Below are 26,921 nucleotides of genomic sequence, written 5' to 3'. Positions count from 1 at the left end.
CCCGTTCCTCCCCTCCGAGGCCCCGTTTGACCTATGACCCCACGACGTAGTGCGTCTCCCCCGGCCGGAACACGTGGTAGGTTCGGCCGGCTGAAGGCGTGGAAGAATGGCGGAGCCGCGCGTGGTGCCCAGCGACCTGTTCCCGCTCGTGTTCGCCTTTCTGCGCGACAACCACTTCGAGAGGGCGGCGCGGGCCTTCGGCAGGGCGGCCGGAGTGGTGAGGGGGGCCCTGAAGTGTGGGGCGCAGGGGCTGGCTCGGGGGAGACCTGAGGGAGGTGACGGGGGGCTGAAGTGAGGGAACCCTGCGGGGGAGCTGTGCTGGGGGTCTTGGGGGCTGTGTGGGAGGCAGGCCCTGAGGGTGGGTGGCGGGGGCTGTAGTGGGACGGGACCCTAAAGGCCTGGAGTCCTGGTGGGGACGGGGAACTGTGCCAGGGGGGCCATGAGGTGAGGGGAGGGGAGGTTGTAATTAGGGGGTACCTGTACAGGGAAGGACCCGGAAAGAGGGGTTCTATGGGGTGGGGTGGGGCGGGGGCTGTTCCATGGGGGGAGTAGGGGGTTGTGCATTCAACTAGAGTGTTTGAGGAGCCAAACAACACATGCCCCAGGACTCTCGATTTATAATGACATGACAAGTTGCCTCCACCCATGTGCTGTACTTTCACATTTACCTTCCTCTCAGGCCAGCTGCATGTTGTATTCGAGACACTAGTCTCTGCACTGAACCTCACTGAAATTGCAACAAAAACAGTGGAAAGTCATTGCAAAATCGAAAGGACTCCCCCAAGCTTTCTGCAGAGCTCCCTGCTCTCTCCCAACTTTTTCTTGTCACTTCATAATTTGATACTAATAGTGATAACTCTTCTGGAATATTTTTTTGTTATCCAATCAATACGTTAAGTAGCTATTTTCTCCTCCCATTAGGTTACATTATTGCAAGGCTTTAGCATATGCTTAACTCTACATACTGAGTTGCCACATTTACATTAATGAAACTACTCAGTGCACAAAGTTAAGAATAAGGCTATGTCTACACTACAAACTTCTGCCAGCACAGCTTTGTCGGGTTGGTCAGGGGTCTGAAGAGGAGTGATCCCTGATTGACAGCTATGCCCACAGAAGTTGCTGCTGTGGGCACAGCTATTTTAGCAAAGCTGCACTGTTACTGATGTAGCTTGTTCCGCTTCTGGGGAGTGGATTTACTATACTGGTACAAAGCGCAGCTTTGTCAGTATAAGCTGTGTCCACACTAGGAGCACTTTGCTGGGATAGTATACCAGTTTAAGAGCTCCTAGTGCAAATGTAGCTGAAGTGTCTGCAGAATCTTGGCCTTAGATTTTAATACATCTATAGCTGGTGGAATCTTGTGTCCTAAATTACCCAAGTTGTCTCATTTTTAAGATCATGCAGAGGCTTCTTAACTTTAGCTTTTAATGCTTATGAAGGTATTTTATGAGCAACACGCTCCACTTGCTAAGTCTACCACCTGTTATACATCAATGCAGAAGCAGTTGCCTGTGGGGCAGAGTTTTCCATTCCACTGACAGTATAGGAGGCACTCCATGGAGAAGTCTATGTGGTTTGTCGGTGCTAATATTCCTGTATGTTTCTGGTTTTCAGACAGACCAGGATCCTAATGCTGCTTCTCTCTTGGATGTCTTCAACTACTGGCTGAAGTAAGTGTCTCTCCTCCTGGAATATCTGTTGAGAGAGACTTAGCCTGTCCATATCTGGGACATTTCTTTTGGTTACTTTCTACTGCAAACTGACAGAGCTCCCAATAGAATCCCTGAGACTTCCCAAAGGTGCTCCAGCAAAACCCAGGGAAACCAAGCTTCTGGTATTTCTGCGGTAAAGATATAAACAATAAGTTCCCAGTCATCTTTATCCATCATAAAGAAGGCCTGTTTTTAAAAAATATTTGCAGAGCACTTCTAATCTGCCTTCTACCCACAAAGTTCCAGGCTGCCATTTCAGCTGCAGCTTATGGCCCTTTCAGCCACTTTTAGCTCTATTTCAAGTGAAAAGCTAAAATGTGAGTTGTTTGGTATTCCATACTTAGGGTATGACTTCTCTGGGCAGTTACCCGCCAGCTGGATAAGCAACCTTGGGCTTAAAGAACTCCAAATCTGGGTCACAGGTTTTTCTGTGTAGGTAGAGGTGGTAAGGCTCACACCACGTAAGAATCCATGTTAACTGTGCAATGAAAACATATCCTTAGTTTTTGTAAAATAATGTCCATTAAAGTTGGCTGCTGGGCAACAAAACAGCTGTTGAAAGGGCAGCTGATCTCAGGATAAGAGGCTGGGGAGTGGGGAAAATAAGCCAGATAGTTCAGGAAACCTTAAAAGGATTAGAGAAACAGTAAAAATAAGGTATTACAATGTTTTCCCTCTTTCATTATTAGGGGTTACTATCTAGTAGATATGCATGGACCCCACAAAACTACTTGTTTTTCAGAATTGTAAGATGAGCCATGCTGCAAGTTAATCCAGCTGTGGCCATTAAGAAGCTATTGGTGAACTTCTTGGGTAGTTAGATCCTATGTCTTCAGCCTCATGACATAGCTGAGGCATGTACCTGCAACCTGCTGATCCACACCCAGCTATGATACATTGCTGTAAAAGTACTACGTAAGCCAGTTGATTGGTCTCAAGTCCAAGTCTGGTAATTATGCTATGACCCCCAAATCCTCACACCATAGTGCTGCACTGCTCTCAGCCCCTGAGTCTATTTATTCCACACCAGAGCTCATTGCTGTTTGAGACAAGAATTTATCCAGTGAGCTTAAGGTGAGGTTATTAGGGACTGAACAACTGATGAAAGAGCAGGAAAGAAGCATGGGGGACCAAGGGCAATTTGAAGCAGAAATGTATTCCTGCAAGCTGGAAAGGTCTGCAGGCTCATAATCCCAAGGGAGCTACCTCAGTTGCTGTGTTCAGGAAGGAACTCAGAGGGTGCTGTTATGTTTAAGGCAGCTGCCAGTGCTTCAGAGGGCTATGTGTGGTAAGCTTAGGAACCGCGATCTGATCTCTCACATGAACCCCAGAATGAGAATCTTGTTTAAAACAAACTATTCATACCTCAGAGATTCCTGGGAAAATGAGGTCAGGCAGCATGTGACTCTCCTACCCCTCAGTGCAAGAAGAGGAAATATCCTGATAAACTCCTGAAGAGATAAGCATTCTGCTTTTCTCATTTTCTCACAGGTTCTGTTGTTTTTCTCTGTCCAGCTCCATCTTGTGTTTTAAAACCCTAGACACACATTTCCAGATTCAGGGTCTCTTGAACAAAGAGATCCCTTATTTTGTGTTGAATAAATCTATTTAGTTGGCAGGTTCACCCTGATGTAGAGGAGACTGGTATGCAAATGACTTGAACCTGGCAGTTGTGACATTATGTACTTCTCCATTGTAAGAATCCCCTATTTTTATTATCTAGTCTAGTTGATGCCTTCAGAAGGGGAACTGAAAAGAAAAGTTGAAAATTAATTGCACATATAAAACATAAATTAAAACTTAAAATTAAGGTAACTATCAGAAAATAGGGAAATGAAAAATCAATAAAAGAATGCATAATTCAGTGATTGCGTTTTTCAGAGTATAAATGCAAAGTATAACCTGTGGCTTCAATTTATTATCCTTTGGTGTAAGCATTATTAGCACCTTCAGTTGCATCTTTAATAAGCATTAAAGGTACTACTGTAAAATAATAGAATTGAAAACAACAATCTGTAATGAGCCATATAAGTTAATAAAATCCTTTAACATACTGTGTGCAAAATCTTTGTCTAGTACTTTTAGCTGGAGGACCTCTTAATTAGCATCTTACCATAGCGCTAAAGAACTAAGTTATCTATTGTATAAAGAGAAGTCTTATTAGTGCAAATAGACCAGGTCTTGAATCCTCACTAAGTGGCTGTAGCCACTTTGTATATTGTTGTGTGCAGTGGCAATGAAAACAGTCCTTTCCTGTACCTGCAAACATCTGAGTACAACTGAACACCCTGCCCACCAAGATATAAAAAAGAAAACTAACATGATATTGGCAAATTGTCACGTTGTTCATTCTGTTTATACTATCCCTTCCTGCAGCCCCTTGTCTGTCTTTTCTATTCAGATAGTAAGCTCATCAGGACTGTCTCTTACGCTGTACAGTGCCCAGCACAGAGAGGCCCCAGTTCTGGTTGGGGCCTTCAGGTGCTGTTGACAGGAATGTGGGAAGGTCCAGTATTCTCAAGGGATAAGCTGCTTTGCTTGTAGTCGAACAGGTGAAATGCTATGAAGCTCTCTGGAGCTGGGAGAAACTGTTTAGAACTAAGTCTTTCTCCTCCACAGATCCCCTGATGCTAAGAAACGGAAGGCTGTTCCCAATGGACCCCCTGCAAAGAAGTCCAAGAAAGAATCTTCCTCAAGCAGTGATGAGAGCTCCAGTGAAGAAGATGAGAAAACCACAGCCAAGAAGCCAGGTGGGGTTTGCAAAAGGCCTTTGGGCTGGGCAAGTGGGCACGGTAAACTGGGAAAAGTTCTGAGGCTGGATTGAGAGCTTTGCAGGTTGTGTGTAAAGTAGGGCTTTGAGCAGCAGTCATGAACAGTTCTGGTAAGATCTGTACCTATCCCCGATCACTTGCACTTTTCACTTTACATACTCATCCTTCATAATGGTTTTTTTTCCAGTTTGATTGTAAGTAAAGTACTAAGCTTGCTATGAGTATAAATCAGGCTTTGTAGCAGCTGGAGGCATATTGTATCTGCACACTGGCTGAGGCTGGGTCGATGCTTTAACTGCGGTTGTCCTATGAGCTGCCGAATACCAGAACTGATTGCCTATCATGGGGCTTTCTATAGCACTCATCACTGTAGTATGTAGGTAGAATTAGACTCGTGACTGCTCCAGTGAGTTCTTCCTGATGGTTGGTCATGGTAGAGCAATCTGAATCATGATTTAAATAACTTGATTTTTGAAACCTGATATAAATTAGGTCGAGACTTTGTAAAATTAATGGGAAAATTTGTCCTATTGCAATTTTAGTCAAAAATGTATAATGAGCTAAATCAGGGGTTCTCAACCTTTTTCTTTCTGAGGCCCCTACAACATGCTATAAATACTCCACAGCCCACCTGTGCCACAATAACTAGTTTTCTCCATAGAAAAGCCAGGGCCGGCATTAGGGGGTAGCAACCAGGGCAGTTGCCTGGGACCCCATGCTGTAGGGGCCACCACAAAGCTACATTGTTCAGGCTTCAGCCCCAGGTGTTGGGGCTCACAGCCCACGGCTTCCACCTCATACAGTGGAGCTTTGGCTTTCTACCCTGGGCCCCAGTGAGTCTAATGTTGTCCCTGCTTGGTGGCCCCCCTGAAGCCTGCTTGCAGCCCCCCCAGGGGGCCCTGGACTCCTGGTTGAGAACCACTGAACTAAGTTATAAATGTTTTTAAATGCCTTTTTAAAGGGTATTTTATATGAACTGCTGTCGGCAAAACAAAATACTGAAAATAAAAACCTTGATCTTGCAAACACTTAGGCAGGTACTAACTTTCCCCACGTGAAGGGTCCCATTCACTTAACCAGGACTACTAATGCTCTAAGTCAGAGGTTCTAAAAGTTCATTGCATCATGACCCCTTTCTGACAAAAAAACATTACTACATAACCCAGGAGGGGGAACTGAAGCCTGAGCCCATCTGATCCCTGTCACTCCGAGTGGGGGTGCCAAAGCCCCACTGCGCAGAGGTGGCGGGGCAGAGCCAAGGGCTTCAGCCCCAGGCAGGAGGTCTGTAATCTCAGCCCCACTGTCCAAGGCTGAATCCATCAGGTTTCGGCCCCAGACGGTGAGACTCGGGCTTTGGCTTTGGCCCCTGGCCCCAGCAAATCTAAGCCAGCCCTGGCAACTCCATTAAAACGGGGTCATGACCAACAGTTTGAGAATCACTGCTCAAAGTTAAATGTGCATGAGTATTTGCAGCATTAGAGATTAAGACTGCAACCCTTAGTGGTCTGAAGCCAGTCACTTTAAAACAAAATTGCTTTATTGTTAATGAAAATTTTAGATTTCCGGTACACTAACAAAGTTACTTTGAGCTTGTCCACAGTTCAGAATTTTCAAAAATATCTTATTTAGGCTCCTGTGCTCATATTTAGTCATGTAAATGATGCAGGAACAAAAGTCCTGTTGATTTCAAACCCTAATGGAGGTAAATAGCAAGGAATTTCACTTGGAGAAGTTTAATGTGTGGAAAGGTGATGTGATTTTGCACCACCTTGCTTTTTAAAATTGCTTATCAATTTTGAGTTGGTGTTCTCACAGTATAGATATTAATGAGGCCCCGGACTTGTCTTTTTCAGCATAGATGAGCATCCACTGTGAAACTTCTTAGCAGAAAACCTTTGGGTTGGGCAAGTGACACACAAATTAACTTGGGAAAAGTTCTTAGGCTGGATTCAGAGTTGGTGGTTTGCAGTTGGCATTTGGGTCTTTGAATAGCAGTCATGAACTGCCTGATCTCGGTTCTGGTAGGATCTGTGCCATCCACCAACATTTGCACTTTTCACTTTACATGCTCATGCTGCTAGTGTAAAATCCTAAATGTTATTAACAATTAGGAAACTAATTAAGAAAAATACAAAACATCAGCTTCAGAAGTAGGATCATAAAATGAGAAGAAAGTGAAGAACTAGCATTATATAAATAAAACACTGATTAAAATTAAAATCATAATTAAGAAATTTTTTTCATTTTAAGTTTTGTTATCCAGCTTGCTACCAAGTTTTGTTATCCAGCTAGAGTACCAGTTCTACCCTGAACCTCATTGTGTTTGGACATGCTATTTCCCATTAGTCTTCTCCATCCCCTGCCACTGCCCCAGTGCTCCTAGGTGTGCTTCCATCAACTCCTTTTCTTGTCTAACTTACTAGGTTTATGATATGAGAGGGAGAACTCCCCTGGTGCTTAAAGTATGCTGCCTTGTTCTGCTGCTGTATAGTGGGTCCAATTCAGCCCTGGCTTAAGGTTTTGCAGGTTAGCTGAAGTGAAGAGAAATGTGCCTGCGCTAGGGCTGAGCTGAATTTAAGCCATGTCAACACTAGCACTTATGTCGGCAAACCTTATGTTGCTCAGGGGTGTGAAAAAACGTACCCCTGAGCAGCATAAAGTTTGCCAGCGTGAGCGCTTGTGTGCACAGTATTATGTTGGCAAGAGATGCTCTCCAACCAACATAGCTACCGCCACTCGTTGAGCTAGTTTTATTATGTCAGCGGGAGAGCTCTCTCCTGTCAGCATAACGCGGCTACACAAGCAATCTTAGTTATCTCGGTAAAGCTGTGCCGCTGTAAGCTTGTAAGTGTAGACATGGCCTTAGTAACTGCAGTGGGGGCCCTCAGGGAAGAGATTAAATTGTCTGAAAATTTGAAGGAAAAAAAACTCAAAAGAGGAGGATTGGGCCACAGAGCAGCCAGTCAGGAAGTACTTAGTGAAATTTCCTGCACTAGCCTCCATTGATCAGGCTTCTCTTTGTATTGCCCCGCCTCATGACCTCCTGGTGGATGGAGGACAGCTGGGGTTCAGCTAGGGAAATTGAAAACCCTGGTGTCTGATGTGTATTCTGCCAAGGATATGAGACTTCCCCCTCTCTCAAAGTCCCCTCCAGTGCCCCCCTGGGTTAGGTCCCTCACTTGTAATGTGTAGAGTGCTTCCCTGATCTCTAGCTAGACAATTTGCATGCAGTATCCAGCAGAGGAAGAAAGCACTGCCCAGGAAGGAATGGATTTGGCTAAAGCAGGTTAAGCCAGTAAGCTGGCAGTTCCATAGGGCCCAGCAATGCAGTGAAGCAGTTTTCTTTGCAAACCATCATCAAAAAGCAGCTCTCTTGGTTTTAAATGATATGATCAAATACCTGGATCCTGTAATGAGCACTCAGTGCAGAAAGTATGTCCTTTTCAGTGACACAGCTTGTGCATGGCAAGAAAGGAGCAGTTTCTGTCCCTTGGCTAGTCATTGTGGAGGCTTCTGCTGCACTTTGTGGGAAGCTGAGGTATACACCTGAGTCTCTCTGAACAGGAAATGATAGCTGCAGTGAGGCTGGGAATGAATTTGTCATCAGTATCTGTTCTCCCCAACACAGCAGCTAAGTCAGCGCCTGTGCCGAAGGTGATAGCAAAGGCAGTGCCTCCTGCCAAAAAAGCAGAGAGCAGCAGTGAGGACTCCAGCGATGATTCGGACTCTGAGGAGGAAGAAAAGAAGCCAGCACAGGTCAGCTTTTCCTTCCTGTCCTTTCCAAAGCACGTTCCACCGTAATAGAGAATGTTAAATGTGACCAACACTGTGTGGGGATTGGAACTACTCTTGGGGCTGAGGGTTGGCTACAGAGCATGGGTCCTGGATCACTTATTCTATTTATCAGGCCTTAATCCAGACTCCAAGCAATTTTGCTTACATACTAAACTTTTTGAGGTAGAGGACATGTGTTCTCTTAGCTCTCTATAAAGCACTCAGCATGTGACTAGAGCTCTATGAATAAGTTAGTCCTGTAACATGAAATCTGCTGGTGGATTGGTTCTAATGAAAGCAGAGGCAGATCTATAGGGTGCATTTCCCATCTGGTATTGCAATCTGCTTCTCTCCCATGAGACTGAGACAGACAGACAGACTGCTGTGGCCCGCTCCTTTAACCCGAGGGGAAGTCTGCATTTGTTTACACTGCCACCAGAGTAAGCAGTGTATAAAATGCCCAGGACAAGAGGGTGTTATCCCTAATCACCATCTATAAATGAAATAGTAGCATGTAACTAGTGCTGGGGGAGAGTAGTTGTATTTCCTCCCTTTTCCCTGTGTGTTGATGCCACCAGGCTGAGAATTAATATCTGGAGCTGTGTTCTTCATGTGCAATACCAATACCCAGTTAAGGCTGAGGACAAGGGCAAAGGTGCCCAGCCAGCAGAGTTGAGCCCTCAGACTCGTGCTTTCTCATAGGGAAGGGGACCACCAGACAGCTACCAACCGCAAATCCGTCCCTTTTTGATGGCTGTGGGTTGGGTTCTGAAAATTCACATGCATGGAAGAGACCCTGGGTGGATTGCAATGAGGCATCTAGGATAATCATCCATGTGTTGGGATTTTCAGACCCCAACTTGGAGCCATCCCTTTCTGATGTTCTTCTTCCCTCTGGGATAGTCACTAGTCTGAGGGCCTAGTGCCCTGTTTGGGCCCTCTGACTCTTTGCTCTCCTCATCCTCAGGTCTCTGGGTACATCTGCTCCCTTTCCTGTTAAGTGGGAGAGAGATCATTCCAGCTTGGAAGTATTGGGGCGCAGGGAAAAGTGTCTCCTGCTGCTGAAGCTTAGGGAATTTCCTGTACATTTGGGGTTATGCTCCTAAAATAGAGTATCAGCTTTCCAGAATAAAAACTCCCAACTCAAGGTTGTCTAACATTTGACTGGAAGTCAATACAGATAATCGGTATAGAATGGGTGTGCCAACTGGACTGTTGTCCTGTCTCTCACTCCTCTGTCCCTTTAGGCCTTGTTGACTAGAAAGGTCTCTGATTAGTTTTTCCTCTCTTGATAGAAGGTAACCAAAGCCCAGGCCAAGCTAGCTGCCACCAAAACCCAGCCCCAGAAGAAGACTAAGAGCTCCTCCAGCTCAGACTCCAGCAGTTCAGAGGATGAAAGACCGAAGAAACAGCCACTGAAGCAAGTGGCGGCTAAAACAGCAGCAAAATCAGGTATCTGGCTGCACTGAGCAGATGTGTGTGAATTGGAAACCCTGGGGAAGAACCTGGGGTCTAGGTGACCAAACACCCTGGTAGAGAAGATACCATCCTACCATGGCCACTCAGGTGACCCAGTCCAACTTGCTAGGATGATGGAGACCTGGGGCTGCACTGGTAGCATATATTAGGCTTTGATTTCTGGAAATCCAGATATAAATCTGATCACAGGTTAATTGAATTTGATCCTAAATGGATAATTACATCTCGTGGCCTAACTAGATCCAATGGTTGTCACCAATTGACTAATTGCTTGGGCCATGTGCTGCTTGTTAATGCTTTCCACTCTGAGACAACACTAACTTAAGTTAAACTTAACCCTCAGCCTATAGTTATGGGACTTGGAATCAGTGGTATCACAATAAATTCCCCCAACTGGTATTAGACTAGTCGGGTTGTCAGAAAAGTTAACGGTAAGAGGCATTTTTTGTTAAAAGTTGGCAGTGAGTCTTTTTAAGATAATTAGGTTGTACAGAATCCAAATATGGTTGTTCCCAAGCTGTATGTTGTGTATAAAGGCCTCTACAAAGAGAACAAAGTAACATGTGGAAATCACTTAAGTGATCTTTATTTACTTTTAGTTTAGGATCAACATATTTTTGTTGGGTCTTAGTGAGTTGTAGGATGTAATAAGTGATTAAATACGCACAACCTTTTTATAAAGCTATTGAATTTCAGTTTATTTGCAAGAGGTACTGGACATATTTTAATACAGTATACAATCATGAAAGGGCTTGTTTACATGGCTTTTATAACTTGAGCATTCGCCCCTTAAAAGAAAAGTGTACAAATACAACACACAATCTCAAAACACCTGTTTTTAAAAACAGGTAAATATTTTCATGACAAAACATTAGTAAACATTTTAATTCACACAAGTTACGCACACGTTAAAGTTGTACTGGCTGTCTACAATGCAAGCAGCTGCATCATCCTTGCTGATACTGAAATCTTTGTGACCAGTGTGTGACAAAGCATCGCCCTGAATTTTCAGTGTAACGTGTACCTGTGACAGAAATAGGTCATCTTGGGGTAGCCATCTCATCATCTTGGCAAGAATCCATTGTTTGTGAGAGAGGTACATATTTATACTTGATTAGAACTAAGAGTGTCTCAGCAGCTGATTGATCAGGCAATACAATGACATAAACCCCAATAGGAGCTTGAAGTTTCCGAGTGTATGATGATCTACAGCAGATGTAGGAGTGTAGAATTTCCATGCCAGTTTTCTTTGCAAGATTGCCATAATATTGCCATGCCATGGCCTTGACTGGCTGCATACTGAAGCTCATTTTGAAGCTAAAGCATTGCTGTGTCAGTAATTTTGGTGCCCTCACTTTTTTTCATCACGGACTTCATAAATGAGATGTAACAAGTCAGGTAGTACTTGCCTTCAGGAGTTATGAGGTCACTTCCTCCAGCTAAACAAACACGAATTTTGTGGTCGAATAGAGCTGCCTTCATTATTTGTTCATTCATCTTGAGTGTAGTTACAGAAATGAGTCTCTGTTTAGAGTGTACTCCTTGACAAAGCATACAGCATCTCCAGTCCATGAGTTTCACAGCGTGGGACTGTCTTGTATGTATTGGGATCATTACAACTTGCCACATGTGATTATATCAGTTGCAGATGTTCTTGTTTTCTATAACCTCTTGATTTTGCCTTTGTCAGTGTAATGGGCATAACAATTTCTGTGTCACACGACTGATACTCTGTTCTGAATGAAAGATGCACTCAATTTTGTCAATGGCCTCTCTATTTGCTATCTTGTTTTTTCTTTGTAATGGCTGTTGCCTCCCTTAGTCTGTGCAATCCTTGTTCACCTGCTTCATGCATGTCTTCTTTACTTAATTCTTGGCAAATAATGCAGAGATTGTAGGAAACTGGCATGGAGCTCTTGAGACTCCTTCAACTGTAACCAACATAAGTGTCATAAACCACCACCTCATCTAACTAGCGGTGCTCTCTTTATTTGTAAAAATATATACCATCACCTCTGTTAACTGTGCTCTAACTTCAGAGCATTATGTATACTAAAACAAGTACTAAGCATGAAGGAAGATGAGAATTATTTCACGTTACAGGAAAAATAACTTGTTATGAAAAACTTATTTCTAATATAAGACAAGATGGGTCAGGTAATATCTTTTATTAGACCAATATTACCTCACCCTCCTTGTCTCTCATATCCTGGGACCAATGCGTCTACAACTAGACTGCACACAATTTATTTCTAATATGATACAGTGATTACTAAATGCTCTACAAAATTGAATAAAAGTGTGAGGGGTCTAAATGTCAAAATTCAGTTTAGTAACAACTCATTTCTGAAAGTAGCAAGTTCAAATTGTGTTGCCAATTTATAATAAAAAATGCCTCTAAACCTCTTTAGAGGATTGAGTCTGAGATTTCTATTTGGTCTATAATGAAAAAAGCAGAGAGATTGTTTAGAGCTGCCCTGATAAACAAGAGGAGAACGAGTGGCTTCCCAGGAGAGGGCTGGAGAGTCTTGCCTTGTGCAGAGTGGGGAGCTGGTGCTGTCTAAGACTTTTTTTTGCATTGAGTGTGATTACCATTCCCTACCTCTCATGTTTTCTAAACCCTTTCTTCGCCTTATCTCCAGCAGGAAGTAAAGCTGCCTGCAAAGCGGCCAATGGCAAGGCAGAAAGCAGCAGCAGCAGCAGTAGCAGTAGTGAGGATTCTGACAAGGAAAAAGTGGCATCAGCAAAGGTAAACAGTGATACAAGCATGGATGACTCCATTGGTGTGAGAGAAATCTAAGAGTCTCTCTGTCCTTGATTGAAGGGTTGTGTAAAGTAATTCCCAAACTGCACAGCAGCTGAGTGCATGCTCATGCTGTCATTGTAGCTTTTTGCGACATCTTGCTCGGTCTTTGTGTCTTAGGAACACCACCAACAGTCTTCTCTGCTACTGGGTGATCCATTCCTCTTTCCTGAGCCAGGAATCCCTTTATAGCTTCTGCATGTTGCACCCTCTTTATGGCTTGCTTTCCTGTTGCCACATGTGCTACTCTACCAGCCTTACAAATTCCTGCACTCCTTCTGCAGTCCCACTGGGGAGAGTGTTAGAACAACTCCCCTGAAATAGAGCTGGACCCCAGCTCCCAGAGAGCTCTGACTTCTCCCATATACCTCACTGCTAATGTCTCAGCACCCCTGACAGTGAGTGGTGGTGCCCCATCTCTCTTGCTCTCTAGTTACTAATGTTCTGTCTCACCTCTTCTCAGCCAAAGAGTCTCCCATGTAGGAGTTTAATGTGAAGTAAGAAATCCTGATGCTCTGATGATGAGGCCTGTAATGTGCTTCCTGCCATTTGAGAAATTTCCCTAGTTCCTGGCTCTATCCTGGAAATCTGATGCCCAGTGAATAGGGCAGAGAGGTGGAGAGGGGACTCTGTAACGCAGAGTAGGGGTGGTATCTGGGCAGCACCTATCTCTCAAAGCTCAGCCTCCTTAATGAGGAAAGGTATTTGTCTGTCTTGCTTGCAATAAGGCTGTTCCCAAGAAAACACCACTGCCCAAACCTTCAGCCGCCCAGGTGCCCCCAGGTAAAGCCAGAGCCCCTGCCAAAGAGAGCTCCAGCAGTGAGGACTCTTCTGACAGCTCAGAGGATGAAAAGCCAGCCTCAAAATCAAAGCCGAAACCTGGTGAGTACCAAAAACATTGCTGGTACTGTGGAGAGGAGGCCTTCTGCCACTACTAGCCCTAGAGAGGTTTAGCTGCCCATCTCTGCTTGGTATGGCCCAGAAGGCTGAGTGGCAGTGGCGTCAGCAAACGTGGAACTGCAGGGGCTTTATTCAAGCTGCGTCCAGCTGAGACATGGCTTAAACCTCAAACCCACACCTTCTCTTGAGGTGAAAACTACATTTGGTTGCATCTCTTATGTGGTCATTGTCTCTGAGCATCCTGCTCTTCAGAGAGCTATTAGAGGCTGTTCTCACGCCTGATTCCTGGCCTGACTCGAGTTGAGAAGAAAATTCCCTGTGGGTAGATGAGTCCATAATTGTGCATTACAGGGCTTCATGCACCTTACTCTGAAGCGTGTATTGCTGGCCAGTATTAGGCTGGGTAATGAACTAGGTGGATCCTGTGCCCTGGTCTAGTATAACACTTCCTAGGACTTTAGTAAACAGAAGCAAGCATGAAATGTAGATGGGTTTCTTTACCTGGAGGGGAGTTGGGGCACAGAGCAGTAAATGAACAGCAGCAGCAGTGGAAGTGTCGCAACAAATTTTTTGGAGGCCTCATAGTGCAGCACTCAACAAGTAATATGCACATATATACATCCAAATCACTGTTACTTATTTATGTAAGGTTTTGGGGGGGGGGGTTGTTTTTTTTTTTTTTGTTTGTTTGTTTTTTTTTTGCAGACTCAATAATAAAAATAATGCACAGTTACTGCTATTCTTTACTGGACCTAACAGAATAGAAACACAAATAAGGTGCTCTGCACGTTCTCGTCTCTTTTATTGTTTCTTTTGAAGTGGTTATCTGTACAACAATTCTATTATGTCAAAGCATTTTTAAATTGACTTCAGAAGTCCAAATAATAATGACAAACGTCTGGGTGCCTTGAGTCTGGGGAGGGGAGGGATGGCTGTGGCTGCCCTGGGATGACTTTGGGCAGGTGGGAGGCTCGGGACTTTGGCCAGCCTGGAGCTCCTCAAGGGGGGCGCTCTGGGCTTCAGCCAGCTCGGGGCTTCTCCAAGCAGATGTGGGGGTGGGGACTTGGGGCTTCGGCCAGCCTGGGGCTTCTCCGGGAGGGGTGGGGGGTTTGTGGCTCCAGCCGCAGGGGAGATGTGGGGTCTCAGGACTCTGGCTTCCGGGGAGGCGGTGGCTAGCCTCCCCAAAGGGAGGCTCTACCCGCTGCCCATGCACCCGCTGCTCACCTCCTGTGTCCCTCCTCAGTCCCCCACCTGCTTCTCATCTCCTTATCCCTGCTACTCGCCTCTTCACTCCCCTGCCCCACACACCCCCTCTTCCCACCACAGAGACACCCCCCTCCCGCCCATCATGAGAACCCCTGCTCACTGAGTGGCTCACCGCTCACCTCCTCACTCCCCCGCTCACAGCCAGACCTTCTGCCCGCCTCCTCACCCTGCTGCTGGCTTGCCACTCACCTCTTTACTCCCCCACCAGGCCTGCCTTCGCCACTCACTTCCCCTCTCAACCCCTCTCACCCCTGCTGCTTGCTTCCTCTCACACACACCACTCCCTTCATCACCTCCTCACCTTGTTCCTTAAGTGTTGTGTGTTCCACCTAGGGTGACCAGATGTCCTGATTTTATAGGGACAGTTCCAATTTTTGGGTCTTTTTCTTATATAGGGTCCTATTACCCCCACCCCCGTCCTGATTTTTCACATTTGCTGTCTGGTCACCCTAGTTCCAACACTCTCTTCAGAGAGGTGGCACATGCAGGAGTAACAGGGATGCTTTCCCTCCCCTCCAGTGCCTAGGAAACTGCTGTAGCTGCAGGGAAACCCCCTGGTGGTCGCATGGGTCCCGCATTTGAGAAATTGTGGATTAGACCACCCAAATCTAAAAGGAAGGAATGCTACGGTGACACCCCAGCAACGGAGAGTGGTGCTGCTGCTGAAGGAGTCAGGAGTGGCAGTATTCTGGGGATGTCCCCTCCCACCATACTGAATATAAAACCCTTGTTGATCACAACTGTGCAAGTGATTAGGAGCAAGTAGCATAACTGGCTTGTTCTATATCGTCGCCTGGCTAAAACAGGGAAGTCCAGCAAGACGTGTGCCGTATTTGCCAGCATGCAGGGCTGGTGTGTCTGCATTGGTGTCCCCGCTGATCCTGTCTCTTTGTAGGTCCATACAGTGCAGTGCCACCCCCAAAGGTCACGGAGCCAAGAAAGGGCAAAGCAAAGCCCTCTCTTGCAAAGGCTCCTGGGAAAAAAGCCGAGAGCAGTGACTCCTCAGACAGCAGCTCGGACAGCAGTGATGAAATGGAGCAGGCGCCCAAGAAGGGAACGACAGGTGGGTTGTGGGGAAAGGGAGGCTAGGAAGGGGTCATGTTAGATTGTGCAGGAAGTGCCTGTGTGGGGTGCAGTCGGTTCCTGGCCACAGAGTGGCTTCTGACATTACCTGACAATTGTGGAATATGCTGCTGTTTTTTGCCTTTTTAAAGGTCTCAGGGCAGTTAGTATGTGTCCCAAAATAGGCTCCAGGAGCTGAGCTTGAGTTCCAGACTGTGCTCAGTCCCATCTCTAATCTGGACACGAGGTCAGATGAATCCTACTGGAATTCCATTTACTTCAGTGGAGTTATGCCAGGGATGAGTCTGGCCCATTATTGAAGTTGGCAGAGGCCTTGCATTGGGTTACTGTTTCACGTGAATGAAAATCCCATATGTATCTGACCCCCTGCATGTGTTGAGAAGGGGAGCATGTGCTCATGTGTGATGCTGCATTTGCAGCCCAAGAATGGGCTGCAAGTTAGGCCTGGTCTGTAGTGTGCGAGGGGACAAGGAGCCCTGACATCTACCTACTCCAGGTAGTTAGGAATCCCAGGGGCTGGGAATCTGGAGTCCTAAATTATTTGCAGTGCTGCCCACGGGTGAATTGCCTGTCTTTTCTGTCCAAGAGGATAATAACCCACCTTCCTTTTTAAAAAAAAACAAACAAGGAGTCCAGTGGCACCTTAAAGACTAACAGATTTATTTGGGCATAAGTTTTCGTGGGTAAAAAACCTCACTTCTTCAGATGCATGGGGTGAAAGTTACAGATGCAGGCCTCTGCCTCCTCTGGCAGCCGGAGTTCTGAGGACCCCTGCCTCTCCTGTGGCTGGAGCCACAAACCCCGCACCCCTCCCGGGTCATTCTATAACAGATTTAAAAGTCACTATTCTTGAACAAAAAACTTCAGAAACAGACTTCAAAGAGAAACAGCAGAACTAACATGTATTTGCAAATTTAACACCATTGATCTGGGCTTGGATAGGGACTGGGAGTGGCTGGCTCATTACAGAAGCAGCTTTGCCTCTCCTGGAATTGACACCTCCTCATCTATTATTGGGAGTGGACTGCATCCACCCTGATTGAATTGGCCCTGTCAACACTGGTTCTCCACTGGTGAGGTAACTCCCTTCTCTTCATGTGTCATTATATAATGCCTGAATCTGGAACTTGCACTCCATGCATCTGAAGAAGTGAGATTTTTTTTTACCCATGAAAGCTTATGCCCAAATAAATCTGTTAGTCTTTAAGGTGCCACTGGACTCCTTGTTGTTTCTGCGGATACAGACTAATATGGCTACCCGCTGATACTTGCCACCCTCCTTTGTAAAGCTCTTGCAGATCCCCGGATGAAAAGTGCTGTGTGAGATTCATGGCAATTATTTCTCTTGCAGCCAAAGCAAGTCTAGCTAAAAAAAAATCTGCCTCAGCACCCACTGTTGTGACCAAGAAGGGTGGATCCAGTTCGGACAGTGACTCTGGTGAGTGAGGGAGCAGGGATTTGAACTTTTGATGCAGTGACTGCACATGTCCCCTTTCAGGCCGGGGTCATTCAGCAAGGACCCAACCACCTCTTTGCTAGGACCCTTAGTAAGAGTGAGTCTGAGCTTCCTGCAGTGTCCATGGCAAGGTAAGGGGCTGCCTCTGAAAACTGCAGCCTCCTGTATTGATGTGGTGGGAAGCACAAGTGAGTGGCACAGACAAGAACAGTGACTAGTCCAGGAAGGTCTGCAGATTGCAGGGTGTGAAGGATATTCCCTAACAAGTACCTATGACAGGATTAGGAGGGTTTTTTTAATCCATTTCTGGGCTCTTCAGGTCCTCCATAACAGAGTCATGTCTGGAACCAGATGTAAATTCTCTAGATGAAAAATATCCCCCTTATGCCAGGTCCAAGGTGGGGAGAAAGGGGAACCTTTTTAAAATAAATCTTCAATTCCATTTGGACCACTGCTAAAACACAGTCTGGAGTGTGGAATAGAAAACTCAAATGGTGTCCTTTCCATCTTCCCCAGTTCACTCCAGTCTGTTCCCCTTTTCTTTTTGTCATTTGATTCCTTTCTCTCTGTTACATTTTGTTCTTTGGTCCCCACTACACACTTTTCTTCTCTCCATTATTTCCTTCCTGGTGCTCTCCTCCCTCTTTGCTCTTTCTTCAGTGAAGCCAATACTCTTTCTTCAATCCCGTAGTTTCTACACCACTCCCCATCCACTCAGCGCCTCTCACTGCACACACTTGTACGAAGGGTTGGGCCTACCTCCTGCTGCTGTTCCTCATTCTCCCAGCAAAGAAGAAACATGGAAATCTTTAGGGCACATTCTCAGCCCTATGTCCTCCAGCTCCTGTTGCCTCCATTCCCTGGGACAGGGGCAGAAACATAGGCAGGACTACATGCTGTGGTGCTCTCTGCTGGCCATTCAGAGTGCTTATCACACTTCTCTGCCCACCCTGCCCCTTCTCTGGCTCTGCTGCTGGCGTCATCTCACCTCATTTGATGATAGTAGTTCGGTGAGTGCCAAAAATCCAGAGGCAGTGGTGCCTCCGTAAAGTGTGAGGTTCAAGGCCACAGCTTTGCCTACAATGACCACTGTCTGAGGTCCCTGGTTGTGTGCCCCTAAAATGCACTGACACTTGTGGATGTGCTTCTCTTGTCTAGATTCCAGCTCTGAGGAAGAGAAGGTAGCGACCAAGCTCACTGCCAAATCACTTGCAGCGAAGGGTCCTGCCAAACAGGCGAAGAGTCCTGCCAAGCCAGGACAAGCAAAGAAAGGCTCCAGCTCCTCCTCGGACAGCTCAGGTATCAGGACAGGAAAGGATGGGGATCTCAGCCCCACCAGTACTGAGCAAGTGTGAGTGCCATGCCTACCCTCCTAGCCTGTGTTCCCAGCTGTGGTACCAAGAATACAGAGGCACAGGACACTGTCTAATCAAACAGACCTGATATTTGCTGACCAATTGCTGATGATAAAAGTTAAGCATGCAGAACCAACCCCATGCAAAATGCCAGTTCTCTTGGGCATGAAGTGTGGGGAAACAGGCACCCACTAATGCTTCATCACTCACAACTCCTACACCTCTGCCACATAGAGAAATACAGGGTACTGGAGAGCTGTTCGGTGAAAAGCCACTTTATTCTCCAGTGGGGAAAATACAGGGGAAGGAGGAAGACAGTCCCATCCCTAACCCATTTCTCCAACAGCCACTGTCCACGATAGTGCTTGTAAACCACACTAAAGAGCTGCATCATTGTTTAAGAGCAGCTCATGCATGGTGCTGCCTTGAAACTGTAAACCACCCTTCTGAGGGGTGGGAACGGGAATGGCCCCAACTCAGCTCTGACTGTTAGTGCCATTTCATTCTGTGCTAGCAGCAAGTTCCCAGGGCTCTTCAGCCATGTTGCTAGGGCCCAAAAGTGGTTCTTGTTTGGCAGTATGTGCGTTCAGTCCAGTTCCTAGGGGGCAGGTGTTTAACACAACCACTTGTCCCCCTGTGGCCGTCTCAGCAGAGAAAAAGCATCACTTGGAACATGGAGACTGAGCTCCCTGTTGACCTGGAAGAGCCACTTCTGAGGGTCAGAGTTGAGATGTGCTTGTGGGGGAGGAGATGGCAGCTTTCCATGCTACACCTGCTCTAAGCAGAGCCCATAAATCTCTACGGCTGTTCTGCACCTTTCACAAAGTCCCAAACCAAACAGGTTTTGCTTAGGTTCTAGTGTGGAAGGGACTCCAGTTACTGCTCCTGCTTGTCTCGTTTGGTCTGACTGAACAAGTCTGTTCAGTATTTGGCTATTCTCACTGGAATCTTCTTGTATTGGAAACTTCCCTCCTAGATTCTGACAGTTCTGAGGATGAGACCCCTGCAAAGCCTGCAGCCAAACCAGCTCCACCTGCAGCCAAGAAGCCTGCTGCTGTGGCAAAGAAAGCCCAGAGCAGCTCTGACTCAGATAGCAGCTCCAGCAGCTCTGAGGAAGAGAAGAAAGCCCCTCCAGCTAAGACAGCTAAGCCAGGGTCCAAACCCTGCACCCTGGGCCCCAAAGCCAGCAGCTCAGATTCTGACAGCTCAAGCAGTGAGGAGGAGAAGAGCAAACCAGCAGTGAAACCAGCCAGCAAATCACCAGGGGGCACTAAAGCTGCTGCAGGGAAGAAAGCAGCTGCCGCTAGCAGTAGCAGCAGCTCATCTGACAGTTCCAGTGATGATGATGGGAAGCCCACAACAGCAGGGACTCCAGTTGCCGGGTTGAAGCCAGGGAAAGGGGCGCAGAACAGCTCCAGCTTGGTGAAAGAGAAACCAAAGGCTTCATCCACACCTGCAGCCAAATCCCCAGCTACAAAGAAGCCAGAGCCTAAGCCAGCTGGTGGCAGTGAGAGTAGCTCTGAGAGCTCCAGTGAGGAGCAGGGAAAAGCAAATGGAGGTAATCTGTGCCAGCCAGGAAGGGTGTTTGTCAGGGAGTGGGTGTTGGAGGGCAGAGCATATGTGGAGCCGTCTTCCAGAAGCGGTTTCCTAAACAAATCTTTGCATGTAACCAGCAGCTGCCTCCACGCACTAGAGGATGGTTGCCCAGGAGTTTCTTATCCAGTGCTGCTGCTCTAGATTGGCCATTAATGGAGTGTCTGTCGTTGTTCCTGTACCACCCTACGCCAGACAGCACATGTTCATGGTGCCAGCATACCTCAGTCTGACTTGTGTCCCAGTGGAGAGAGACACTGCTCCCCTTCCCCGGGGGAAGTCTAATTGCTATTGTTTTTAGCAGGCTCGATTAAAAAGAAGCGGAAGAGCAAAGATGACCAGGAATTGGAGACACCAGACAGTAAGAAGATTAAGACCAAGCCACACTCATTTCCCAAAGTGAAGCAGGTGAGTGAGGAGAAAACGTGCTGAATCTTTCTTGTGTCTCAGTCCTAGCAATCAGCACTGCTTTTCCCTGGTGGTCGAGGATGCAGGAGATCATCTCCCCCTCCTCAGCCAGCGTAAGTGCCCCTTATGTGGAGCCCAGAGAAGATGCACATTGTGACCCCAGCATCTTTCTGGCTGAGGACGACTGTATAGACTCCCTCTGGATCCCCTCTGTACTGCCCTTACTGTCAAAGGGAAAGATCACAATTGCATGTGGCCTGGAATATTGGACCAGGGAGCAACTAGGATTTCCCTCAGTTTAGTGTCCTGCATTGCTATGTGGACCAGCCAAGAGAAGGCCATGTGCTGGTATTGGCTTAGGGTGACCTATGTTTTTCTCTAACAGCCAGCTGTTCCATTCCGAAGAGTGAGAGAGGAAGAGATTGAAGTGGATTCCCGTGTAGCTAACAATTCATTCGATGCAAAGGTAGGGACAAGTCCAGCCAGAGCAACAAACTGGCATGTTTTGTCCCTAGAACACAGGTCATCTGGGAAAGGGTTTTCATGCTGTTTGTGGAGAGCTTTCCAATCTGAACCTTTCCCACCAGGAGGCTTTACTGGGAAGTACATGGGCTCTGGCTGTGGGGGGCTCCCAGCCCCTCCCGCAGAGGAGCTGGGTAAAAACTCCTTTAGCCCTTGGAAGTCGTTACTGGGTAGTATACAAAGCAGGACGTAGTGTTTGCCATGTTGGCTGTTGAGTGCTGACCTGGCCCCCCTCTTCCTTATCTCACAGAAAGGAGCTGCAGGCGACTGGGGAGAAAAGGCCCACAATGTACTGAAATTCACCAAAGGCAAATCCTTCCGCCATGAGAAGACAAAGAAGAAAAGAGGCAATTACTGCGGAGGTGCTATTTCTACCCAGGTCAATTCCATCAAGTTTGAAAGTGACTGAGCTTCAGTTGGCTTGGGAGTCCATACCCCATCCATCCCCCAAAGCCAGCTGGATGTGCATGTGAACAGAATGGACATGGTAGACCCCAATCCTGCCTGGAACTTAATCCTCCCTGCTGTCTTGTGGGGAGAAGGTAGCCCTTGCCATAGGATGTGGAAGAGCGGCTGGATGCTCCCACATTATTTCTGACTAATTCTGGCATAGCACCTGGTAAGAGCCTTCTTAGAGCTGGTGACACCAGATCCTACCCGGGTGTCCTAATTTTGTACAGTTTTATTTTAAAAGGCTGGTGGTGCCATGGAGTTCAGGTTCCCACCCACCTTGTAAAGCAAAGAAAATTTATATTTTCCATGAATCCGTTTCTTTCTTTTCCAGACAGTTTAACTGTTGAGACCTGTGAAATTTAAAGTACTGTAGCTTGTTTGTGGCTAGGCCTGATTGACCTGTGGTTACAGCTTCCTCACTTTGCACCTCCAGCTTTACAAAGCACAGCTCCAGAGGGGTAGTTTCTTCTACTTTCCTCTCTCTTTAAGGCCCCCTCTTTCAGTGACCTTTTCACCCAGGGCAGACCCTGCTGGTGCCATTAGGCAGGGTAGCTAGAGAAGCAAAGTGCTTTTCAGCCCGGGGCATGTTGCCACCAGCGTGAGAAGCTCAGGGTTCAGGTTGGTAGGACTTCTCTCTCCCTCCTGCACCTTTGGCACTGATGTCAGAAGCTCAGAGCCCCAAACTCTGGGGGAGTTCCAGATGTGTCCTCCTTTCTTAGGGAAGGCATAGGCTATGGAAGAAGTGGGGACACTCCTGGCTGCTTGGCCGCTTTGGGATTTGGAGAATCCCTTGGCCCAATAGGTTAAAGAGGCAGGACAGATAAAACCTCTGCCTCCAGCCCCCTTCCTCACCTAGCTCTCCACTCCCTTAACTCTGTTTTATTTGGGATGTTCTGACATCAGTGATTGCCCCAAGCCCTCTCTAGGAATCTGACTCCCCAACACATGCTTTGTCCTAGCCATGTGCAATGCAGCTGGTGGGAGGTTGAGATGAATGTAACACGATTTGCCTTAAACTTCTCCCCTTGCTTGAATCAGTTGCTCTCTTCCTGCCTGAGGCGCCCCTTTGCAGAGGTAGAATGCCTGTTGCCCTCCGTGCTTTAGTGTCTGAAAGACCCAGTGCCAAAGTGGAGACAGCAAGCAGAAGTTAGTCCTGGCTTTAAGTACAAGACAGGCAAGTTGCTGCTTGGGGCCCTTTTCCATTGCAGCGCAGCCTGATCTCTAGCACGGTTGAGAGCCAGAGGGGCAGGTAGCCCAAGGCCTCATTTCTGTTCTCCCTCTCCCTCCCAGCAGGATAGAGCCCTACAGATCTTACAGCTCTGCCCCCAGCAAAGGGCCCTGCTGTTATAGGAGGCCAGGTATGTGTGAGAAGCAGTGCCAGATAATTGAGGGTTGGAGGTGACTAACAAGCCACCCCCATGCACATTAACTAACTGCAACTTTGTTGGAAGGAGCATCTCAGCACCGCGCCTTCATGCTTGCACAATAACCCTCGTCACTGGCTTCTTTCCATGCAGCGATGCACATGCTCAGGAAACCAAGGCTATTCTATAGAGTTGGAGGGTGGGAAGAAAATACCCTCTGCCTTCCTGGGCAGGTTTCTGGAGTAGAATCCCAGCGGGGACCTGTCAAGTACGCTTCTCTGTCCTCCTTACCTGGCACGTGAATGACTGAACTGTCGACATTTTAAAGAGTTTTAAGTTTGAGGGGGGGGGGGGTTTGATGTGTGAGCACACAAGTGTCTCCTACAATAAAGAAGCTTGTGTTTGTAAGTTGTGTATTTCACTGATGGGTTTTGACACTCAGAATGGGGGTGGGAAAAGGAAGGGAAAGCTATTTTAGCTGTGACAGGGTGCACCACCATGTCTGAGGGGTGGTCAATAGGTCTAACTGCATTTCTCTGGATTAAGTAGTGGTTAGTCAGCCTCTAATAGTGTTCTTACCTGAAGATGGCATTGGACAATGTGAGATAAGGGATGGTCCAGGCAGCTGGGAGCTAAGGAAAATAGGTGAGAGGAGGATAAATACCTGCCTTTATCAAGAACAGAAGGATGGGGAGGAATAGAAATATGTAGGCATGTGCTCTGTGCAGGAATATGAACAGGTGTAATGAGAGTGCACAAGAAGCTAGCCTGGGCTCTGGTAAGCGGAGTGAGGAACCCCTGTACTATTTGTCTTTCTGTAGTGCTAGGACCCCCATTTGTGTTCCTGGAGCCCATAGTGCTTGGTGCTGTACAAAGATAAAAAGGCAGCCCCTGCCCCCAGGGGCTTACAGTCTAAGTTAATGCAGGTTATGTCAATGGATCTGGTCAGATGCTGGTTTTAACTAACCTTTTATGCAGCGGTGATGCCTCTCTGCTAGATAAATCTGGCTTCCCATGTGCCGCAATGCAGCAAAACCTGTGTGCAAAGAACATAATGGGGGAAAAAAATCCTTAGGTAAATACCCATGTAAAGAAGTTGTCTGCGTACTTCACCTGCTATCTGAACACATGTGCAGGGGAGAGTTCTTATGCCTGCATTAATTCAAGGGACTGACCAAGGTCTTATGTACTGTGGGTTTGCTGCGATGCTTTTTTGCTGCACTACAGGAAGTGCTGCCAGGTGGTGGTGATGGCAACATTCCCTGTAAAGCAGCAATTTTCAATATACTGGGCATGTCACAAACATGCTGCTTGCGACTTTCTCTGTTCCCAGGGCAGGGGTGGTGAGGGCTGGACGGTGACTTAGGCAGAATGGGGGCTGAGGCAAGCTCCTGAGGAGCAGGTACGAACCAGGGTGGTCAGGCTGGGGCCAGGCATAGGTGGCTCATGTCTCTCACGCTGTGTCACAAGACTACCTTCCCAGCCTGGAGCCACTGCCCAGTCTCATCTGAGGAAGTGGGTATTCACCCACGAAAGCTCATGCTCCAAAACGTCTGTTAGTCTATAAGGTGCCACAGGATTCTTTGCTGCTTTTACAGATCCAGACTAACACGGCTACCCCTCTGATACTTGCCCAGTCTCAGTACCTCTCTTTGCTCCTCTCCTATCCCTGACACCGCAGCTGTCCCCTGCTCCTCATTATTGTGCAGCAACCCATACATCCCCTCTGGTCCAGCCTCCCTGTACTCCCTATTCAGAGCAGCCAGCCTGACTTCACCACTGCTGCCCTTGACTCTCCCATTGGGCACAGGCTGCATCGCTTAGCAGCTCCCTGTGGTGGAAGTGTTGGTGCGGGGCACCTGCCTGTGCCCTCTCTCTGGGGCTAAGCTGGCCATACTCAGTCCCATCTGGGGCAGGAGAGCAGTCCAGGTGGTGGGAGCAGGGCAGCCAGTAAGCTCCCTCAGTGACCCCCTCCCTCTGTCCACAGTCCAGAAATGGATGTATGGGGGCCTGGACACCAGCCTTCCTATGGCATGTGGCCTGGGTCCAAAGTTCCCTGTAAACTGCTTGCACAACATTGTGTCCACTTTTGTCTGGTCACCTTTGCAGTTGTAGTCTGCTATAGTGTAGGAGAACTACAGATGTTTTCTTCTCACTTGTAGCCACACAGCAGTGAGCGAGTCCTGTGTAAGACCCCATTGGGTGGTGAGGTTAAGGGAATTGGTAAGCCATTTTGGGGTAACCCACTTCTAGAGCCCTTTACCTCTGCAGTTGTACAAGATTCAGTCCTCTCACATCTCATAATTTTGGTGTGAAGTCATTAGGGGAGCTGGTCCAATAACACCAGCTGAAGTGCCAGCAGTACGTGTCATGTACTGCAATGCCTGGAGACCAGCACCACGTCAAGCTGAACACATGCAAGACAGTCTTGATGCAGAGGGGAAGAGGGTACTGCTAATTCATCTGTGACAGGTATGGCAATTTCTTGCGATATCTTGGACAAAGCTTATTGAACTCAATTTCAGTATCCTAGGAGCTCATTGCATTAAAACTGCAAATGTTTTGTTTCTTTGAGATTGTGTGTAACTTGCCCAGGAGCCATGATTAATGTGAGCCTTGGGCGGTGCTACGGGCTGCAAAGGACTCTCTTAAACAATGGGCTAAAGAATGAACTGTTAGTTGTTAGGAAATACTTGGGAAGAGGGGAACATAAAGGTCTGGAAGAGGGCATGATCTTCTAAAGCTTCACCCTGGGGATGGGACATTGGGTTAGGAATTATCTACTCCCTGGATCAAGAGGCCCAAACTGCATAGAGGAGTAACTCCCAGCTTGTAGCGACAGGAAGACACTTTCGGGTTTGAAGGACATTCACTGGCCACAGCACTTACTGGGGGTGATCTCTGGTGAGCTTATTAGCATGTGTGTAGGTTTTGGTTTCTCTGTAATGCTTTTACAGTAAACTCAAATAACTAAAAAGCTGTGTGGTAACTTAACTGTGGCAATGACATTTGCTGACCCTGGGAAGTAAAGCAGGCCTGCTTAGGCAGTCTGACTTTGTTGAGGAGCTCACTCTTTGGCTGGGAGCTGTGCAACCTGAAAATACCCTGATCAGGAGGAGAAGAAAAGTGGATCTTAACCCAAGAGAGGTGATGGCTGGAGAGCCAGAAGCCTGAGTGCCTTGGCTGGAGCATAGAAGGGAAATGTAGGTGCTCTGAACTGTAACAGTATCCTTGGCTGGAGGTTTTTGCCCACACCCTTGAGGCACGTTTGGACTCAATGCTTTTTGATCACCAAAAAGCCATCGTGCAGGAGGGGGAGAAACTCCACCCCCTTGCACATGTGGCTGGCTGGAACTCTGCCCTGTTGTAGAGGCTGCAGAATTTAGCCACTTGTATATGCAGGTTTGGCTACACTTGTAGCTGTACAGCGCTGGGAGCTAAAGCTGTCTTCATACAGCTGTGTAGGGAAAGCGCTGCAGTGTGGCCACACTGACAGCTACCAGCGCTGCAGTGTGGCCACATTTGCAGCCGTGTTGGGAGTGGTGCATTATGGGCACCTATCCCAGCATTCAAGTGGCTGCAACATGCTTTTCAAAAGAGAGGGGTGGGGTGGAGTGTGACAGGGAGTGTGAGGGAGAGAGAGAGAGTGTGGCTTTTTGGAGCTGACACTGTCTCAGCTCCCTGTCTTGCAAATTCCGACCACTTCCCCAACCCCTCTCTCATTCACTCTTAAATGCAAATAGCCTTCATAACAGAGAAGCAGCTGCTCCGACGGACCCCCCCCCCCCCCCCGTACTGTTTCTCTCCTCAAGCAAACACTAGCTGTGGACATTCCCTGCCTGCCTCTGCTCAAGCAAACAGGAGCTGTGTTTGTTTTTTAGATAAGCAGCTCCTGGAGCCCCGAGTTCACAACAAAACAAAGAGAGTTCTTTAGTTAAAAACATTATGGGAAAATTCCGGAGGTCAGTTACAGCGTAGT

At 47.3% G+C, this 26,921-nt stretch overlaps 1 protein-coding gene across 3 annotated transcripts; it reads left to right on the top strand.

The window, feature by feature from the left end:
- Window positions 1-21,889, top strand: NOLC1 (nucleolar and coiled-body phosphoprotein 1). 3 transcript variants are annotated; one of them, XM_050960122.1, is made up of 14 exons: window positions 1-217; window positions 1,618-1,673; window positions 4,335-4,465; window positions 8,115-8,242; window positions 9,556-9,712; window positions 12,385-12,488; window positions 13,271-13,424; window positions 15,604-15,771; window positions 17,143-17,229; window positions 18,406-18,546; window positions 19,579-20,160; window positions 20,497-20,603; window positions 20,989-21,069; window positions 21,376-21,889. In XM_050960122.1, the coding sequence occupies exons 1-14, from the start codon at window positions 107-109 to the stop codon at window positions 21,532-21,534; spliced, it is 2,166 nt and encodes a 721-aa protein (XP_050816079.1). In that variant the 5' UTR covers window positions 1-106; the 3' UTR covers window positions 21,535-21,889. The 3 variants fall into 3 exon arrangements, with proteins under 3 accessions (XP_050816079.1, XP_050816076.1, XP_050816077.1); XM_050960119.1 differs by having other exon boundaries at window positions 3-217; window positions 12,382-12,488; XM_050960120.1 differs by having other exon boundaries at window positions 4-217; window positions 12,382-12,488; window positions 20,500-20,603.
- Window positions 21,890-26,921: the final 5,032 nt, after the last annotated feature.

This window comes from Gopherus flavomarginatus, chromosome 6, assembly GCF_025201925.1.
Source record: "Gopherus flavomarginatus isolate rGopFla2 chromosome 6, rGopFla2.mat.asm, whole genome shotgun sequence".
Classification (NCBI taxonomy): domain Eukaryota; kingdom Metazoa; phylum Chordata; order Testudines; family Testudinidae; genus Gopherus; species Gopherus flavomarginatus.
Note: the sequence above shows the minus strand (reverse complement) of the source record. Positions and strands in the feature narration are given on the sequence as shown.

Bases quoted from the DNA above. Each gene is read 5' to 3' on its own strand.
- NOLC1 (XM_050960119.1), top strand. From the start codon at position 107: ATGGCGGAGCCGCGCGTGGTGCCCAGCGACCTGTTCCCGCTCGTGTTC. The intron at 4,466-8,114 runs GTGGGGTTTGCA...TCCCCAACACAG, and splicing joins AACCACAGCCAAGAAGCCAG to CAGCTAAGTCAGCGCCTGTG. The intron at 12,489-13,270 runs GTAAACAGTGAT...GCTTGCAATAAG, and splicing joins AAAAAGTGGCATCAGCAAAG to GCTGTTCCCAAGAAAACACC.